Source organism: Bombus flavifrons, chromosome 1 (genome assembly GCF_040668555.2).
Source record: "Bombus flavifrons isolate JBK064 chromosome 1, iyBomFlav1_principal, whole genome shotgun sequence".
In the NCBI taxonomy this organism is placed as follows: Eukaryota; Metazoa; Arthropoda; class Insecta; order Hymenoptera; family Apidae; genus Bombus; species Bombus flavifrons.
The window spans coordinates 22,010,714-22,031,740 of record NC_138442.1 but is presented as its reverse complement, the minus strand read 5'-3'; the positions used below and the strand labels follow the sequence as shown (position 1 = coordinate 22,031,740).

The 21,027-nt window shown below is 35.1% G+C and overlaps 2 protein-coding genes across 9 annotated transcripts in view; one reads left to right on the top strand and one right to left on the bottom strand.

The window, feature by feature from the left end:
• The first annotated feature begins 6,967 nt into the window (after positions 1-6,967).
• Positions 6,968-12,782, top strand: LOC138181789 (dynein axonemal light chain 1). Of its 6 annotated transcripts, none has more exons than XM_069117053.1 (4): positions 6,968-7,292; positions 8,333-8,586; positions 10,223-10,500; positions 11,350-12,782. In XM_069117053.1, the coding sequence occupies exons 2-4, from the start codon at positions 8,388-8,390 to the stop codon at positions 11,491-11,493; spliced, it is 621 nt and encodes a 206-aa protein (XP_068973154.1). In that variant the 5' UTR covers positions 6,968-7,292; positions 8,333-8,387; the 3' UTR covers positions 11,494-12,782. The 6 variants fall into 6 exon arrangements, with proteins under 6 accessions (XP_068973154.1, XP_068973145.1, XP_068973117.1 ...); XM_069117044.1 differs by having other exon boundaries at positions 8,329-8,586; XM_069117016.1 differs by having other exon boundaries at positions 6,968-7,318.
• Positions 12,783-13,086: 304 nt separating this feature from the next.
• The window catches only part of unc-13-4A (BAI1 associated protein 3), a 123,912-nt gene continuing 115,971 nt past the window's right edge, over positions 13,087-21,027 (bottom strand). For 2 of the 3 annotated variants that reach the window (XM_069116978.1, XM_069117000.1), the window contains 10 exons: positions 19,032-19,177; positions 18,422-18,638; positions 18,237-18,311; positions 18,035-18,148; positions 17,270-17,485; positions 16,623-16,838; positions 16,099-16,293; positions 15,736-15,980; positions 15,120-15,328; positions 13,087-14,442 (listed from right to left, as the gene is read on the bottom strand). In XM_069116978.1, the coding sequence (XP_068973079.1) occupies positions 14,348-14,442; positions 15,120-15,328; positions 15,736-15,980; positions 16,099-16,293; positions 16,623-16,838; positions 17,270-17,485; positions 18,035-18,148; positions 18,237-18,311; positions 18,422-18,638; positions 19,032-19,177 (1,728 nt within the window). In that variant the 3' untranslated portion in view covers positions 13,087-14,347. The remainder of the gene's footprint in view (positions 14,443-15,119; positions 15,329-15,735; positions 15,981-16,098; positions 16,294-16,622; positions 16,839-17,269; positions 17,486-18,034; positions 18,149-18,236; positions 18,312-18,421; positions 18,639-19,031; positions 19,178-21,027) is intronic. The other variant, XM_069116989.1, reaches the window with a different exon arrangement.

The window sequence follows — 21,027 nt, the reverse complement described above, 5'->3', positions numbered from 1 at the left end:
CTGTAAAACGTTTCTGTAGGTTTATCGCGTTATGGTAATTTTTATAAAGGAATATAAATTACTACAATCTGTGAATCTTTTTGCTACTCGGTTTAACGCAGAGATTATCAAATAAGAGTATCTGTAAGATTCATCCGTCGATCAGTCATTTGTACGTGGTTTGTTTTAAAAACTGCTTACTTTATATTTGAGATTTGCTATTTCGATAAACGGTAAACTATTATGATCCGTGAGCCTTTTTGAGGTATGCAGGTTATACATATCTTAACCTGTTTAATTAACGCGGAATAATTATAAAACGAATAACATCATCATCTGTAAAATATCTTCGCCCATCGATCGGTAAATTGTACGTTGTTTGTTTCGAAACTAACGAGACTGTTTATTTTACATTCGAAGCAAATAAATTATTGGAAATAATCTGTAAATTTTTTTTATAATATTCAGCGTATACACGTGTAATTAGTTTAATGTAGAATAATCACCGGATAAATAACGATATTTTAAGTGATATCAGTTACTGTTGTTGTTCCATCGCGACTTTATATTCTCCTTCATATCGAATTAATCAACCTAACTGCAAATAAAAGTGTCTCTGTAATTTCTTCTTATAACGAGTCATCGTCCTTGTACGTTTGAAAATTCTATGTGGGACCATAGAATAACCGAGACCAGTGCTGCCTATCTGCTTAGTCATACACGTTAGAGATTTTACTTTTGCTCGGTTAAGCAGAACAAGCTAGAAACCTTGAACGGTGCTACGGAATTCTGACTGGAATTCGTGAGACTAGTAATCGGGTGAGATTGTATTTCGTTCGAGCGTGGTTCCGCTTGGAATGGCCAATTTGGTTTCTGAGCACTCGAGCTGATTTGGCTTCTGATTTTTGGAATCTGGGATATTCGAGGCACGGAATCCATCGAATTTTCCACCTTGGGTTTCTTCTTCTTTTACTTTCTTTTAACGTCTTTTCGAGAAACAGTCAAATTAAATAGAAGAAAAATAGTTTATCGAATGTGAACTGGATAGGATAAAACTTGTTAAGAGATGCTACTCGAGTTGCAAAGGGGTTAACGAATATAATAATATAACAGCGAAATATAATTCCACGTATAATAGAATTACATATTACAATAAGCACTAATCCTAGAATACAAACGTTATTACAGATATCCGAGTAACATAAACGTCTATAAAATGTACAATTCTCTCCAGATTTTTATTTCGATAGCATAATATTATATTTTATTTTTCATCGACACTTCGATATCTTATTTATTTAATGATTCAAGGTTAAATATTTTATTTGTAACAGATGAAAGATCTCTCAATGGCAAAAGTCACGTGTGTTTGTGTTCTAGAATTATTATTATTATCATTTTATTAATCTGAAAGATGTTAAAGAGAAACAATCGTGGGACGAAATTGGTCATTCCAACAGCCAGAGTAGAACCTGGAAAGATTGGGGTGCGATCAAAGTGCCAATTAATTAAAACGAACGTGACCACTGTTTCTTTTTCGAACGATTAATTTTAATTAATGTTAGCTCTTAAGAACTTCCGTCGAGGATCCGCTCGATACCTACCGTAATTTCGATAATGATAAGTTTGTTAAGTCGTTATCATCGTCTGTGTTGGTTCGTAGTCTATACATGAAAAATAAATTGTAAATGATTCACACACACACACACACACACGCGCGCGCGCGCGCGCGCGTACAGAGGGCTTGATTAATCCTTTGATCGTTTGGTTCTTTTATAAAATATATATTCGAATCTTTAATTATTTAACGCTAGAACTACCGCAGTGGTCAAAATGATTTTAATTCATAATTTTCGCGATAATTTTATAGCAATATTTCATAAGAATGTATGTATTTTACAATTAATTTACGATGTATTTTGTGCAGTTTTGGAACTGTATCGTTTGCATTATGTATTTCTCCATATACATAATTTCACTTCAATTCCTTTGTTGCGAGTTTTATGCTTTAATCGTTGGTAATTCTAGCGTTTATATATCTCGCTCCCGATACGATCAGAATAATTTATGATGCAATGAAAATTATAATTTGCGTTAATAATTGAAAAGTGAGAATCCGTATCCTTCGTGTTTGATTCTCGTGCTTTCTCGCGGTATATCAAAACTTTATTTCTATAAACGATTTTATCATCGAAGAGACTATCAGCAGAGAGCTGAGAGACAGAGAATTAAAACGAAGAAGAACCTAGTCGAAAGAAAGAACTCGACAGACCCAAAGGGTTAATCGAAAGGACGAATCTTGGTGAAACTCGGCGAACACTCCTGATGAAGAAGAAACGATAAAAAAGGGAAAACAAAGTAGTTCAAATCGATTTCAGGACGGGTACGAAGGAATTTAAAAAATCGGACCATGGCATGAATTAGCGGCCAATAATGTTACGTCGTTACTGTACAATAAGACCAATTTAATCTTTTTAATCCGAGTTGTATATACGATAAGTTTAACGATAAACAATTCTGTGTACCTACCTAACACAGAAAAAAAGAAAGATAGGGAACAAAAGAATGAACGAGAGAGAAAAATAGAAGAATGACGAACAGCAGCGAGATACGTGTGTTATATTATTATAAATATACATACATACTTATATGCATATATAAATATATATGTATATATTTATAAATTCCTAATGTACGATGAATATAATAAGTCCACGTTAGTTTTATGTAGATGTATCGTTAAATGATCGACGTGTTGCTGTATTGCGTGTTTTCCTTAAAAGGACGGGTACCATGGAGAATATTCATTTTTGGGACATTTTAAAAAAGCAAATACGAAAAATAAAGAAGACCATACGTAGGTACACGTATACATACACACATACACGCACACACATACGTATTTACACGTCTACACGGCCCACTGTCTATTTTCTGCGATCTCTATGCCTATGTATAACCGAATTATATATAAATATATAAATATATATATATACTCGTGTATATGTATATACAGGGTGTTGGGGAAAGATGGTTCAAGAATATTCAATTGATTGTATGTATCATTTTGTAAACGAAGTGTTTCAGAGTTGTAATAACAAACTGTTGTTCGTCTTTGACGTTGTCGCTTCTATTTATGTACGATTACTTATTATTATCTTTTATTTCATGTACGATATTTTTTTTACAAAACGCCGGTTGTAATAAAGTGACGAAATATTTTTATTTACTTCTCTATAATTCTTCATTCTTTCATCCTTCATTCTGACGTTCTTCAGACAAGAAAGTCGTTTTAATTTGATATCTCGATCTATTAGCTTTGTCTTTACGTTGGATTCATCAGCTATGTTAACTGTTATCAGAATTCTTGTTCGTAGAATTCTTTATAAACTGTAAATTTGTATATTCTTGAACCGTCTTCCCGAAGTATCCTGTGCATATATTTAAAACGAAGCAGTGTTGTAACAAGTATAGTTCGTGCGGTATATCCGTCTCAGGGGCCAAGTTACTGGGCTGTAGGATAAAGAAGCAAAAAAAAAAAAAAAAGAAAAAAGGAATAAGAATCATTACGATTAATAGCTTACGCTAGCTGAAATAAAGGCATCCATTCGAAAGAAAAGCGCACGAAAACGTATAAAATTGGAAGGAGGATAAAAAATCATAAAGAACGGTATTATATTTTCCAAAGTGCTGTAAAACGGCGTTTGCAAATGGGATATGGAATTGAAAAGGAATCTTGTTGCAAGTTTTGGCATTATAAAGTGTGTATAGAGATTATATGTCAGAAGAATTAGCGTTTCGAAGTAGTTCGATAAGACGATAAGATTTTGCTTCAGACTTAAAGCAGAAAGCGTTACCAAGTTTATGGAGGATCGGCCGTTAAGCCAACGAAAGAAGGGAAACGGTTTGAGAAGCATAATACATAATTAAATTTAAAACGGATGAATAAATTTCGATTCTAGTAGAGGAAGTTGAGAAACTCTGTTATCAAAGCTGAATAATCAAAAATAGAAAATAAATTCTAATAGTGATTTAATAATTGCAAATTAAATGCAAGATCGCTCTGACAAATTTCTGGCCAATTTAAAACAATTCGAATTGTGCGATCAAAATAAAATTATTTTACTACAACGGCTGGTACTACTGAAAATCGAGGACAATATTAAATTGTGAATTCTATCGCACAATAGGTAGCAATAGGATGCAAATTTTTGCGGCTCGTTGAATCAAAACAATACGAAAGATAAATCAAATACAAATAATATGCAACTACGTATAACGTGAAACGAACTGTTAAATATAATTACGATAAGAGGGATGTTAAAATCGACAAAAATTGTGATTTAATAGAGGCGTCGAAGTAATTTCTTTGTTAAAAAATTCTTTCGTAGAGATACGTTTTTCGACTCACAGATCGCAAGACTATCTTCTTACAGCACTGTTAAAATCGAACCAAAAGCCAGAAGAGTGAAAGAATATAAAAGTAACAGGACGTAAGATTCAAAAGAAACGAACATCTTGTAACTTTAAGTAAGAATCGTTCCTTTGTTCGCTCAAACGAAGATGGCGAGTTAACGACACGTCGTCATCGACCATTCGATTTATCAATTACGAAACCAGCCAAGGTATACATTATCGTTTGCCATCGGTTTGCGTCGTCGTTGCTGCTGTGTTGAATTAATTAAAACAAGAGAAGATAAACCAGAAAGACGGAGTTCTATGGAATCGTGACTTGAACAAGAACCTTCGCGAAATAAAAGAGCGAGAGAGGTAAAAAAAAAAAAGGGGGATTCTTATCAAGTGCCTTTGTGTATTTTTGTAATTTAAGCTAAACTCGATGTAAGTCTTTAATCCAGAAATACAACAGTGTAACCATCAAATGTATATTGCAAGCGCATGCTCTTATTAGTTTTCGATAATTCGTTGTAACTTGTCGTGCTTATAAACGTTACCAATTTTTCTATTTATTCTTCCACGTTCTTTTCACCGTTCCTTTTCTCTAAATTAACGTTATATCGCGGTTTCTTTCGTCTTTTTGTTTCTCCTTCTACTCTTCGACGTTCTATCCGAAGTCGAGAGAAGACGTAACGAAGCTCGTATTTCTAAATCTCCTAAGGACCTTGTAACAACATCTCGAAGAGTGAGAACGATAATGAGAGAAAGTAACGAAAGAATAATTAAATAAGGGGAAAGACGAAATAAGACGAGAAAAATAACATTTTCTTTAGATTTTAAGCTTTCACGATGGTTGATGGACGTTATCCTTCTGGTTTTTTGGCATCAATCGCGTTGTGCCTTCGGACGCCAGCTTCCGCAACGTCCACGAAATGTTCGCGCAGAAGCGTAGCGCGTAACACGACTGATCCCGAAAAGCCAAAAGCACGATAGTTTGTCGTCGAAAGGGGAAATAATTTCGAACCTAAAGGTGCATAATCGTTTCGAAGATATCGACTTCCGGTTTTCGACGATACACCCGCTCGATGTCTACCGATTAGCTGTTGCCAAAGTGAATTTATCGATGTTACTTCGAGTAAGCGAACAATGAAAAACGTTATCGTCGTTGTCTGTTCGTTGTATGAGTGGTGCGTGACGTGACAATACTGCCATCTCTCTTCGGCTGATAGGGATACGATTAGGTCGTCGCGACGCTTTTCGAGGAAAGGCAACAGAGATGAGAAACCAGGCGAATTCTTGGACTCGGCCACGCGTCTTTTCTGCGCTATATTTTAATGTAAGACTACCTGTCATCCAGATGGAAACGAATGGCTCTAATCCCGAGGGATTATTGTACTTCGGTGATAATAAAGAAGCGACACTTCAAATCCTCCATGTGTCTTTTCATTCGTATCTTTTTCGTATTTTTAATATAGTCATCTCCGTCGTTGTCGTTTTCGTTGTATTCTTTAGTGTCAGTAACCTTTTATTCTGTTTCGATGGCAATAAAGAAGCGATGTGCAAAAGTTTCACACGTGTCTCTTCCTTCGAACTTCCCGATTTTTCCCAACTTCCACAGATTTTTCCTCGTATTCGTCGCTCCTTTACGTTGCGCTTTCTCCTCTCCGCGTCTCCTCTCATTCGCGTTTCCCGCTATTTAAAATTTCTTCTCCTCAAAACTTTTCCTTCCTCGACGATAACGAACATACAATAATATCCAGAATTGTTCGTGCAATTTGTCTTTTCTCTTCTTGTTCCTTCTTATTCCCTTGCATCTTTTAGTATCAAGAAGTACCAAGTTCGTGGTTTCTACTGGATATTTTATAGGCATGGAAACAAAGAGGTATCCAGGTCCGTAAATTTGTTTTCAGGTCGCAAACGGGATACCTCACTACCGGATAAAGGGTTACAAATTATGCATCTCCATAAACGAGAAGAAGGTCGTGTCTCGATAATCCTAGAAGTAACAATTTTCCGTTCATAAACTATCCATAGTTTATAACAATATATTTAGATTTCGTATATTTAGATTTTCATAGTTTTTAAATGGATTTGAACGATACGGTTCAACTATGTACCACGGTAAGGTATAATACGTTTTAAGTCGAAAATCTTAAAAGAAATAAATTCCGACGATTACGTATCCTTCTTTATTCGATATTCCTTTAGCTATTTTTAATTTACCAAAAAATCAATTTCACAGTTTCTTCGTAGAAATTCTACATCTGTCTATATCCCTGTACGCTGGAAATTCATTCGAAACTTTCAACATATTTGTCGAAGGTCTACAAGTTCTAAACTCGTTATTATCTCCTGGAATCGATGCGATCTCGAGATCGATTTTAACGAGAGCCCTGAACTTTTCAGCTTCGGTAACGAACGCACACGGTCCCAGTCGGATCCCGAGACCTGCACTTTTTCCACGTTAATATCGTCGTAAATCTTATTGGGACGCTTGGTTGATAAATAACGGCAGCCAGACGCATGCGTCCATGAGCATCGATTATTTTGATTGGTGCCAGATATTACCAGGCTCCAGTCGTGGCAGTTTGCCACGAGTCGAAACGAATGTCGAATTCTTGTAACCTCGAAAGCTCGGATAAACGATAACAAACGATATTCCGTCAAATTTGGAAGAAAAATGTTTCGCGCATCCTTCGGAATTGCACCGCTAAACGTGACCGAGTGATAACGTCGAACGCGATCAAGGAAAGATTTTACGTTTACCGTGAACAGAAGATTCGAATTGGAATTTTTGCCCACCATTGACATGCGTGAACAGAGTCGTTTGAAAATTTATCTGGTAATACGTGGAACTTTTTAATGGAAAAGTGTACCGATTGGTTGGCTACGGGAGATATTCCGGTGGAAAATTAACGGTATCGTCGAAAGTTTTGATTTTCAGGTAAATTATAAATAGCGGATAGGTGTATAAAATAAACGACGGAAAGAAAATGAAACGAAAGAGACACTGCTACCCTTTGTTCTTTAGCGTAGCTTTGATATTTCTTTCTTAAAAGAATTTCGAAAAATGATATTGTAATAGCTTTTTCATCGTTTACTCGCCTGTTTCAGCATCAATTACAGCGGCTACTTACCTAATTGGTATCTTCTCTTTTCAAATAATACTCTGTGTTATTCTCGAGCAAACTGTTTCGTTGCCTTTCTCATATTTTATATTTTAAGCGCAAGACTAAAGTATTTCCTGAAACGCTTTACAATTTTTAATAAAAGTTTGAGTATGAGTTTCAAGAAGATCCTCTTATGTAGTAGGATTATTTAAAGAAAGTATAAAGTACGTGCATTTTACATTTATTAAAAAAGAAGATGTACGAGAGGCTACTAATAGTAGATCGTAATATGTGCGGCGACACTTGAAATTTCATTGAGGAAACGCAGGAAGCGGTTTATGAAACGCTTATGATACCTTGGTGACCAGCCGAGACATCTTAGACACAGGACTGAGGCACGCGATTTATTAAAGAATTTTTAGTATCTCGCGTGGTATTCGTTCGCGAGATAACTCACCTGAATATTTTCTCACAAAATATTCTTAAAAGCATTCACCTTCGTAGAAATAAACAGGTTGATTCAATTAAGAAGAAGATTGCACAAGAAAAGAAACGGATAAAACGAGTAAAATTGGTAACGTTAACGAGAAAAGGGAAAGATTAAAAATATCGTACCGAATGGTCGAAGTTAATTAAAAAATTAAATAAAAAAGTTAAAAGAAGTATTTTTAAGCTTTTTCCGCCATTGTTTCCTTTGTCTTTTAATTAAACAAAAAGCTCGTTCTGTCGAACATGGTTCACCTTGCGTATACGTATATTTCTCGCTTTTATTTACTCACGTGATATTTGCTGAAACAGCCCTGTTCGATTCGTGCTCGTTTATTTCAACAGAGTTTTCTTTAAGGCAGAAACTAACGTCTTTTGCGTAAAATTGATCAAACTCGCCGATGAACGAAGGAAAGTATGACTACCATAAAACCAACCACCTGCAAAGAAGCTATTCGACTTTGGGAGGAAGAGAACAAGCAGGAAGCTTCCACCGCGAAGGAAGTAATTCTGAGCTTCCAATGGCCTCCTATAGAAAAAATGGACAACGCTTTAGCGGTTTTGATCAATTGCGAGAAGCTCTCGCTCTCGACGAACATGATCGAGAAGATTGCGGGTAGATATAACTTTTAATGGTTACTTTATATGACAAATTTAATTATCAAATATTTCTATTCTCTCCTGTTACTAATTACCTCATCGTGACTTCCATGAATTTACGGGAAATGTAAAAGTTCAAAAAAAAAAAATTTTTTTTTATTATTTAATTTGTACTTTACGATTTGTCCAGTTGGACATTCTGTAAATTTTTCTACTTTAATTGTTAAATAACACGTGGGCTACTCTCAACGGGATGCCATCTTCGAGTTGGACTATTTTATTTCTTTAGCGAGACCAATGGGGCGTTTTCTTTTTAGTCTTCTTCCTATGAGAGTAGTTAAAAAAAAAAAAAAAATAAAAAATGCGCAGATTGTGTTTAATATACAAGTGTATATGAAATATGCAAAGTTTAACACCTGTTAAAATGTTTAGCAGGTAAAACGTATTTCTGCTTAGGTACTATCTTTTCCATTTGCTTTTATAAAAATATGAATTTACGTAAATATTTGCAGTCTTCCAATGATTATGCGTTATCTATAATAATATCACTATCTATTCATTCGTTATTGCTATTTCTTCAATTATTCGTTTATTTATAACAAATACAATTTTGATGTCGGTGTCTATAAATTTAGGGAACACGGTTAAAGAATGTTATCAAATTTACCACGTTATATTTTATATTATTCGTTTGCAATACGAAGCATACAAATTTCAAAACATCGATATTTTGTTATCTACGATACTCTTCAGTCAACAAATTTTCTACTAATATTTCATTTCTAATCAATTAATCGTCGCGTTTAATTACACGTAAACGTTTTGTTTCAACGATTACGTTATGTCGTCGTCACTTTTATCTCGAGCGAATGGCAAACTCTTCTCACGACTTGTGCTGCTGTTATTTTTCTTTTTTTTTTTAATCACTCATCGCTAATCACTAATACATCGCTCGAGAAGCTTGACGCGACGGTGATATTAAGATGATATATCATTGAGGATCCGGAATCAGTAGATTCGCGTGGATCTGTCATCGTGATGAACGCGCGGGATTAACGAATGAAGTCGTTCAACCGGACAAAATAATCTCGCGTAAATGGATCGTACCAGCTGCTGGATTTCCTTAATTGACGTTTAATTATAGCTCGTTTAATGCCATTCTATCTGACTCGATTATAAATGAATTATAGACAACGTGTACTATTGTGCAAAACATCGTCCTTGCCGAGCGTTCTCTGGGTTTTTCTATATCTCAGAATTCACGTTTTTCCTAGATATTATCCAGTTTTATCTCCTTTTTAAATTTACGAGAGATTTCTTGTTTTAATTAAATTCGATCTGAATACCTCTGTGCAAACTCATATTTGCATTGAAATATTATTATATTAGTGGAAGTGAATTTATATGTTTAAACAGAGAATGTTTTATTACGATACTAATAAGAACAGGAACGAAGAATTAAGTCAGAGCGAGAAAAATATTAGAAAAAGATTAAACATTCAACTTTTATCACAGACTCGAATAATTCATGGTAAAACGTTAGCATCAACTTTAGACAAATTATTCCTCGATTAATTTTCAGGGATTTCGAAATTACATAAATCGCGTAAGTAGAAGGAAAAAGAGTTTTGAAATTGTTGGAATTGACGTAGGAATCGGAACACTGAAGAACCTAAGGATCCTCTCGTTAGGACGTAACTTGATAAAAGGATTCGCTGGCTTAGAAGCATTAGGCGACACTCTGGAGGAACTTTGGATTTCGTACAATCTGATCGAGAAAATGAAGGGAATCAATGCGATGAGGAATCTGCGTGTTGTCTACATGTCGAATAATTTGGTTAGGGAGTGGACCGAATTTAACAAACTTCAAGAACTTACCAATCTTCAGGATCTCGTATTCGTCGGAAATCCATTGTACGAGAGCTTAGAGGTAGGTTTATTTGTGTCATCTTCATCTTTAGCTTGATCTTGCTGCATTTGTAAAAATACCTCAGAATCTTGTTATCTTCTATTCAACGTTATTAAGAGAAAGAATGTTACGTTAAATGTTATGTTATTAATAAATGGAGTTGACAAAAAGATATTTTTCGTGATTCGTGATTCTATAACCAGAGTCTTCTTTGAACAATAATTTAATAGATGATGATATTATTACCATCGAACTTGCAAATTATAAATTATACATCGTAGATGTCTTTGTTGACAACCCTAAAATTTTATGTTAAACAGCACAAGTACAGGAGTGCTTTGTAATTTGTCAAACTTAATTCTAAAATTTCATTTGTTCTGTTAACGAAATTTGTTGTACGAGTCAAGTGTTACGTTAAACGAGATAAATTATTACGAAAAACAACTTGTGGCTTTTAAAATTCCAGTAATAACGTTAGTTCGATTTTGTGCGAGCAAGCGATATGACAGCTCCTGACGTTACATAATTATCAAAATTCAGGCTTCCAGATGTAAGACACGTCTTCTTGAAAGACATTTCCCGACGTTTCACACCAGCGTGTTCTTTGAATTTTGATGAAGGTAGTCGGCGAAACGTTGGGATATGTTTACCAAGTAAGAGATACGCGTCTTTTATCTGGAAGCCTGAGTTTCGATAAATGTAGAAATTTCATGCATTCACGCTTTAAAATGTTATATTCAAATGTTTCGTATGAAATAATTTATGGATTTCTCAAAATGTTGTATTCACCGGACGAAAGAAATACTTAAGTAAAGAAATGTTTTAACAATTCGATTGATCGCAATAATATTTCACAGAATGCATTTTTAGGTGGAGAACTGGAGATTGGAAGTCGCCAGACGTTTACCAACGTTGGAAAAATTAGACGGTGAATTAATTATACGGGCAGAAGAATGCGCGAATGTGTTGCAAAAGCTTGATAGTCCTCTGCAAACTCAGAAATCAGTCGAGTGAAATACCGTACGATGATGTCCTGATACGTTTGTAGATCTTTTTCCATTGTACTTTTCATTTTTTGCAGTTTGCGATTGATGATTTACTAAGACGCTTTATTTGTATAATCTTTTCTATATATGTATATTATTTTTAAGATATAAGGAAGAAAATTTTGTAGAATTTTTACACGTACGCGTGGAAAAATGTAAAGCAGATATTTTCGTAAATTTAATGCTGATATTTGTGGTTGTTAATTTCTTTCATTTGGATAAGATCTCGTACCTCAGAATTCTTTCAAGACAATTTTATTTTTAGACTTAAACATTACAGTGTCATCTTCTTCCACGTACATTAAATTACTCGTTTCAAATACCACATCTCCGTAATAAGAAACACAAAGAAGGAAATATAGATTTCCTTCTTAGAAAATGAAAATAAAAGAAGGACATTATACGTGTAAAAAAGAAAAAATAGTGACGAATGAAATAGCAGGGAGGCTGTGAACGTAAGACCGCAATATTTTCGTACATTTATATTAATTTATTCGTCTTACGATACAAGACAAATCGTACATACGTTTCTGGTGATTGTAAAAGGTTGAAAAAGCAAATAGAGTTCGATTGGATTCGATGCACGAGATTATACCGAGGATCGGACAGACGACATTTCGAGAGATCATCGTTTCTTCTTCTTCCGTTTCTCTTTGTCTTGATTTTCTTTTTTTAAATAATTTTCCCTAAATTCGTTTTTCACATATTGTTTCTTATAGTTTCTCTTCGAAGGCGTGTGTGAAATACAAAGTTGTGTTGTCGATCTTCTCCTCCAGTTTCTCATTTTTTTCGTTTTTCTTTCTTTTTATTCTAATATATATTTTTTTTATTTATTTAGTTGTTTTATTCTCGCGTGTGTACGTACGTACGTGTGTATGTAGACGCAAACGAGACGCGCGTGAATAAATCGTGCAATAGAAAAATTGACGAGTGTGCGTTTTTTTTTAATCGTTCGTCTTTTCCCTCGAAATTACCTACTCCGACTGTTCTATCTACGTTATTGGTCGCCGATTTCCTTCGATTATCCATTCAATTTCCCCTATAATTTCCCCGTTTCAATAAACTTTCCCTTTCCGTTAACGTCATTAACGTTCCGCTTTCCTTTCCTTCAAACATTTTTAACCACGATCGCGATCGAAATTTTGTAAAAACTCGCGAACTATCCACGAGAAAGTCCAATGAGATTCAAACTCGTTCAACTACATATATTATACGTTCTTTCGTCTGATACTCGTCCAATTTCGTCGAATCGATCGATTCGATTTAGAAACACGACACACGCGCCGTGTCGAGGAGATCGGAAAAGAGCTGTAGAAAGATTTCAGATTGTACGAGCAAAATCAAACACTGAATCCCTGTGTGCGGGACACAGATACGCAAGGGGTTAGACACTTTCGCTTGGTATTCTTAATTACTCGATTAAATTCATTATACATGCGTGTAACGTGTGTGTATGTGTGTTTTTTTTTTATATTTTTCCGCGTACAACCTTATGCAATACGCAACACGGTGCAACACGAGCGCAGGATCATCGTTCATCTACGAATTTTCATTTACTTCCTTTTCTTTTTTTTTTCGTTTTTTTTCCTTTTTCATCTTCCTCTTGTAAATTCCATTCTCATTCGCATGCTTTTTCGTTTTTCTCTCTTATTTTATTTTGCTTATATCGTTTCGCTTTTGTAAGCGTCGATCGAAATCCGTCGCACGAGATTCGACGAAAGGATTCGATGGATCGCGCCACGCGAGATCAGAAGAAAATATCGCTGCAAGTATATTTGGATCGAGAAGTGAGAAACGACGGCGGTGGAAAGATAGAAAGAGATACGTTTAGCCAATGACGAGTAAGAAAAATATCGTATATCGACTCTCTGTGGGATTGATTCTTTAATTGTCGAAGCGATGCGAATCGGCGGTGATTATTTCGTTACTTTAATACTTTATACTTTAATGTGTACGTATATATATATAGATTAATATATTTAATTATTTCGTTCATTCTTCCATCTATTATCGGTATTTTTATATGCAAGGGGAAAAGGAGTCACTTTCTTTCAATTACGATCGATGGACGTATCGAGGTTCGAAATAAATTCTCATTCTCCCTACTTTATCTTCTTTTAACGACGCTGTTTTCAGTTTCGAAAAATGAGTTTTCGGTTTCAACGTTGCGTCTATGTGTCACGGCCGTTTAGCATTGCTTCGAGTTTCGACGGTCTCGACGGTAGCATTTTGTTCCTTTTTTTTTTTTTTGTTTTTAACATTTATCTTTAGATACATCAGGCTGATAAATTTAAACGATTTTTTTTGTTTTTATTTTTTTAATATTTTCCTTCCTTCTTTATACGCTTCTCCTGCAATTCGATTCTTCTCCTCTCCACACAAAAATAGTTCTGATAATATATATATATATATTTATATATATATATGTTCTCTTTTTTTCAATAGTCTCTCTTCGATTTTCGATTTCTTTTTCTTAATCCTCAATGTTTCCTTTTTTTTTTTTTAATAACAATATTACTCTTCGTTTATTTAACTTCGTTAGTTACCAACACCGATTATATTCAACACGATTTACACTGAGAAAGATCTGACGAATTTCAAGGCTATAAACCTCGAGAAGAGAGTCGACTTGCTTCCCGCGGGGATGGATTTTGATTTTTCGTTTTTCAATTTTTTATTTTCTTTTCACTTTTTCTGATTTTTTCTTGTTTCTTCCCCATCGAGCGCTGATATTCAAAACAATAGTCGCGTATCAACGACGTATCAACGACGACATTCCTCGTTTTTCGCGGTGCTACCTCGTTTCCGGTTGCGAACCCGTCTTACGTGGAGGCGAACCGTTGCTTCTGCTTCTTCACGAAATCCAGTGCCATCTTGTCGCCGACTCTCGTCTCCAGAATTTGTAGAATCGGATGATCTAGAAACGAAAAGACCAATTGTAGATTGTACATCGATCGAAGATTTTTACTGAATTTGTTTCTTCGTGTATTGTACCGTGCGTAGATTTATAAACGTCCGTCAATAGCTCGTATGCGATGTACGAGAAAGATGAAAGAGAGAAATTCTTAATTTTGGAACAACCAACCTTATCGTAACGAAGAGTTTCGAATATTTTGATTTTCCCGACTACCTTTGCGATATCTCTGATCGTAAAGATAGAACAGCGCGGGAGTTCTGATCAATTTCGAGTTGCAAGAGTCTGCTAAAACGTTCGCTAACTCAACGATTCTTCCAAATGGATATTTTTAAAGAAACATTTTATCAAAATTACGTTGCGTCTGATGAGATTGTTATGAAATTCGTTTACTGTTTCAACGTCGAGGAAATCATATTAGCGTTTGACGAAGTTTCGCAACAAATTCAATTATCGTATCCAGCTACCCTAGAGCATCGAATACGATACGAACAATATTAAATAACAATATTATCGTACTTCGTATAACGACATTATAATATAAGAATATTGAAATAACAAGGAATATATTTTTACTTTGCCTTCGTCTGTTACGATGTTTGCTCTTTCAGAGAAAATAGATGAAAATGAATCGAATAAGAACGAGAAGATTGTACGTAGTACGCGTTCATCGAACTCACTTCGATTCTTCTGATGCATCAGGGGTAACTCGGTGTGCTTGAGGCCGTGGAAATTGTCTATGCTGGCATTCGAGTCGGTAACACCAGGTATCGTGCTGAGCCCCAAGAACGCTTCACCAGCGAAGTCATTCGCCGTGAGCACGTCGTGGTCCATTACGGTGAACAGAACCATGGCGTTTGGACTTCGACACTGCTCCACGCTCACGGAGCTAACGACAGAGAAGTTCGTAGAGTCGATGGCATAAAAATATACGCCAAGTGATCATGATAATCAACCGATAGAGAAAATATCGATTTGATTACTTTGAAATGTTACGATCGAATGAAAGAATCAACTTTTTATAGGCATAATTCGAAATAATTCAATAGTTCAAGTTTCACGAACTACCAGTAATATCGACAGTTATTGATGTGCTTTAGGACACAACTCTACCAAGTTATTTCTTATTGTAAGAACATTATTGAGATTTCAAGACCTTCAATCGTCTTTTACGAAGGTCTGTATGTTTCCGAGTATTCCGAGTAAATCTTCAAATATTATATCAAAGAATGATCAACGTATGTACGTAGTTAAATCTTTACATTCGATGTTAGAAATTTGTTCTTCGTTGCTTACAATTCGAAACATTCGTCGAACATAGGGTTCAGAGTTTTCTTCTTGACGTTGGTGTGCTGCTCGGCGCAATGCTCGAAGACTCTTCGTGGCAGCAATTCGATTATCACGAAGGGATCGCTGTAACCGTTTGGATCCAATGGTATCACGTCTCTGGCATTTATAACTTCCACGCACAGAGAATCGTGATTTAGATACGCTCTCACCGTTAGAACGCCATATTCGGAGGATACGGTGTTTAGTTGGTCCTAAGAAGATCAGAGTCGTCACTTTACAGTTCAAAAAATCGTGCAACTGTACTAAATCTTCGATTTAACTTACAGCTTTGCGATACAAAGAAAAAAGAAAATCAGATCATATAGTAACCTGAAGTCGTTGTCGATAAAATCGGTCGATCAAGAATGTTGTATCCATTTTGTGATACTGAAGCCGTTCCTCAACATTCAGGAAACTCTGACATTTAAGTGTTTCGAACGGTAAACCTTTATCGTCCTCGTGAAAGAACGTCGCCAATAAGTCCAGCGCCTCGTGAAGTCTTTCGTAAAACATCGCTGGTTTATCCTATAGAGAAACAGATCTTTTAACAAATCAAACCAATAACAATGCTTTCTTTATCGTTTTCAGTTACACAACGATTGGTGACAATGCTAAAGGCATCAATATCAATCGACATTAAATACTTCATCGTAAGAGTACCGGATATGTACGCATATTCTGAATATAATTAAAACGATGGAACCTAAGTAGAAAATTGATTCATTTTTATTAAATACTATGGATATTTTAAATATTTCTTTCGGATATTTTTCGCACTATCAAACTTTCCATAAACGTATAAAGATATTATTTTATGCCTATTCGTCATGAGATAGCGTTAAGATTCTGCTTACACCCGCGTTTCCGTCCATTTGGTTGCTCAGCTCAGCCAGCACCACTTCCCAGATGTCTTGAAGAACTCGATTGAAGTTCACTGTAAGCAGAGCCGAGTTTAGCACCACCAGGTGCATGTCTAAATACTCGAGCAACGGCGCGATAGCCTCCCAAGTGGGCAAACTGTCCGGTGACCAAGCCAGATGGAACATCGCCTTCTTCAATGGTGGTCTCATCTGTAGATCAAGATATTTCTCAATTATAACTTTATTTATTTGACATTATAATATTACATGTAGTGCTACAGCGTGGTATATTTAATACGATACTATTGAAAATTAATTCTTAATTGATCCTCGATTTTTAATTCATTTACGAACAAATTTCTATTTTAAATTTGTCAGAAGACAAAGAAGAAAAAGTTTATTTTTTGTATCAATTATCCATTGTTTTGACTGCGTGTCGTAAATATTGAATTTTGCGCATATTTTGCAATCTTTCGCGTCAGAAACGAGGATGAAGTAATCTTCTAAAGACGCTTATTTTTTTCTATTCTTTTGGTATTAAAAAGAAATAGTAATCTCAGTGAACGGATATAACTTGTTTATTAAAAAAAAAAAAAACATTCTCAATCGTTTGGTTTGTATTCTTTGCTCGCAATGCTGACCTTCGTGCCGATCCTTGAAACGATCTGGTTTATGAACAGCAACATTTGTCCTGGTGCCTGTTCCAGCGGTGACGTCAAAGCGGTTCTCCACTGCATTCGTGCAGAATCACCAGCTTGACACTCCAAGGCTGTTAGAACTTTTTCCACGAGTAACTCCTCTCCTAAATTCAGAAGCCATCGTCGGACGTACTCCAAGCCGTTGATAGCCACGCACATCTACGAATATAGTTTCGAATCATTGAATCCATGGATGAAGATCGATTCAGTAGTAACATATTATAATCATAATTATTTAGTAGTAATATATCGTTTTTATTGATTTTTGTTTGAAGTTGCATTTTATATTTAATTTGATCGAGATAAATTATCAACAACAGTATATATTATATAATCTAATATTTTTGTCGAATCATAATAATTTTTAAGATAAATAAACTTTTCTATAGATAAATGTATTAAGAAAAATTCATAGACAGATCTATCAAAAACATAGAAAGAAAAGCTTCGGCGTTATATCGTTCAACTTTCAGACGTGCAACGTTCAATTTGATTGCCTTCTCTTTGCTATCTATTGCGAGTTACTCTACAATATTGCCATTCATTTGCTTATGTATTTGTGTTTTATATTCTATAGAGCAGAGTTCAACATTTAAGCGTATTAGAAAAAGACGTTTATCTTGGTCATCGTGACAAAGTGTTTCTGATATTACTATGTCTATGTTTGCAAAGCAGTGTCGTGTCATACTGATGCGAAGCGGTCTCTACCTCGGCGATTACCTCGTCTGATGTCTTATATGGCGTCTGGTCCTCGTAATAACCGCTATCAGCCAATTTTTGGTGCGTTATCTCAGCGTAATAAGCTGCTGAGCTACATATAGCCTGTAATAAAAGAATACATCTCAGAAAAGGTGAATTTAAAGGTTTGTCTAAATCCTCTAAGCCTTTGGTACGTTAAATTTATACTTACATCGACAACTTTCAGAACTAAATTGTACGATCCAGCAAGATCCGGCCAAGCCAATTTCTTCCAAAATTCTTTAATCTACGAACATTGTGAGTTTTTAAATTATACCTATATATCTTTCGTTTTAAGAAGCTAATTCACACGATTGTCAACTTAAATATCCCATTTTCTTTCTTTTTCTAACATACCTGATAGAAGCAAGCTGTAACATCAATGGCGGAGGTACTATGTTTCACAATGTATTCAGCGGTACAGATCCGATCAAGTTCAGTCGATTTTCGTACCCGTTGAATCGCCTTCAATTTAGCCAGATCCAACCATTTATCGACAGCTGGTCTGAACCACTCGTAATACTTACAAATTGCCAAAGTTTTATGGTCGGACTGCGGCAGGTTCTCCTTCATGCTAAAAATATGACATTTTCCTTAAAGATAATCATTTTTTATCGGAACCTTTTGTCAGAGATCCTACCGATAAAGAATTTCAATAGTGCCAAGTAATCTTAGAGCCTCGCAATTAAATATTCAATTTTCTCTTCGATTTAAAAAGTTGCAGAGTTTAAAAAGTTTAATTTCATCGATTTCCAAATATTTAATGTTACAAATGTCTCATCGTAATAAATTACTCGAAATCTAGTAAGAATTCCAACAACTTATTTTTATCTTCAACGGCCATAAGTACACATTTTGCATTATATTTAGTTTGAGAAATAGTTAATTCTTCAGTTTGATTTTTTCCCAACTGCACGGTATATTTTTATTCGTAACTTTCCGATATAATTAGTTAATTGATAGTTACGTTATGAAATCCTGCAGAGCCAAGTATAATTCGAACATTGGCGTTCCAATTTCCGCTCCAGGTGGTAGCACGTACTCTTCGTCCGCGTTTTGACCGTGAAGTTGAAGACAAGCCGTGGTGACCCTGGCTCCGAGTTCGTTTTGCATCTATCAAATACATTTCTTCCGATGAAGTCGAAGAACAAAGGACAAGCGTCTGATTCTACCAATGCTTCGGAAGTCTTTTCGTATTTCCACCACCTTTTACTTTTTACGCAAGTTTCTTTGCCACACGATTTCTAATAACAACTATTTTTGAAAGTAGGATTTCTTTAAATGTAATTAAGAACGTTTAAACGTTGTTCACAGATTATACAATTTTGATAGAGTGTTGATAGAATCTTGATAAAGCAATCATTGTGTAACCATACTTTAGGAGAATTTAGTTTAAGAAATAAGATCATAGTAGTAAAGAATTTACTAACAAATACAATGGCCGCTAGATTATTAAAAAATTAATCACTTTTGCTAATAAAATCTCTGCATAAATAGAAATATGTACTTAGACGTTCTTTCGAAAATTAATTATCCCAAACGAAGTCCTGTACAATTGTTTCAAAAATTACTTAAATATATCTTTGAAAAACTTATCCTCGGCAAGTCAAAGCAAAGTCGCTCTTTGCCATTTCAATCATCGTATAAGAAGCAATTAATTTTCTACGCGTGTCAAATTTCCCGTGTATCGAATACACGTGTTTGGGTTTAGAAACGACGTCGCGTATTTTCAGGAAACACGGTCGATTCGCTCGCAAAATAAATGCAAATTTCCCGGCAACGCGATTTGGAGATTCGGTCCTTTCAATTAAGCGTACGTACAAACCCCAGTGTACGTCGAACACTTGGTAATTTTCGAAATTACTGGAATCCCATGATAACTCGTTTATTACACGACGTTTCAGTCGATCGTCGATGAAACGTATTTGCAAAGGAAGCAAGCGTCTTTCGTCAAAAAGGTAGAATAATTAACCCGTTGCCTCGAAGTACGTATTGAGTTTCTCTCTTCAAGTATCAAATTCTTGTCTTAGTTGGAACAATGTATAGTGCAACTTAAACGAGTTCAATCTAATACTGTAATTTTACGCTTATGTTGTTCTACGTATTTGTTATAAACGTAATAAAGTTCGATGAATTGATTATTCCAATGTAATATATTATTTTGAGAAATGTTTTCTTACTTGGTTTTTCTTCTTGATATTTTTCAAACGCCTTAGATTTGACGTTTAACGAATAAATTTATCGTTACGACGCTATCGTATAATTGAAACCGAAGAAACCGAGCCATGTTTCTTCGTTGAAGCAATTAATCGATTATTAGAACGGAACGATATACGACAATGGAATTTAATTAATTAACTAATCGATGAAAATTAACTGCAGAATAGCGATGTTCGGTTAAAGAATCTCAGTCGAGTTGCTGTTGCAGAAGCTTTGTAAAAAGGCGTAGGTTTGCCGTAATAAGGTAAAGTAAAGCGTAGTAAAAATGAAATTGCGTGAAAAAGTAAAGTACATATTTCTCACTTAGAACGTGACGTTAGTAAACGTTCCGTATTACGATAACGAAGACAAAGTGGGAATAGTCGTCTGAGCTTCGGAGCTTACCTGATATACCACTCATTTAGGATAAGCACGATCTCCGATTTTTTACCAAATTTTTACCCTCCTTATTTCTTTTCTAAAATGTCCGTTCAATTTTCAACGCAAACTCTGTCCGTGACTGTATAAAAATTACACACAGTTATCAAACGAATCGCACTCGTTATTTCAACAGCCGTTTTCAAATCTCTTCGTCGTTATCGATCCACTAACAAGAGTACAATTTTCTATACACAAGATCAACTTTGATTTTCAAAGCAATGATAAAATAATTGATTTCAGCTATTCAGTCGAAAAATTTCCATTATCGACTTATCAATAGAGACGACACTTTCTTCGAAAAGATGAAATTATTTGCCGAGGTT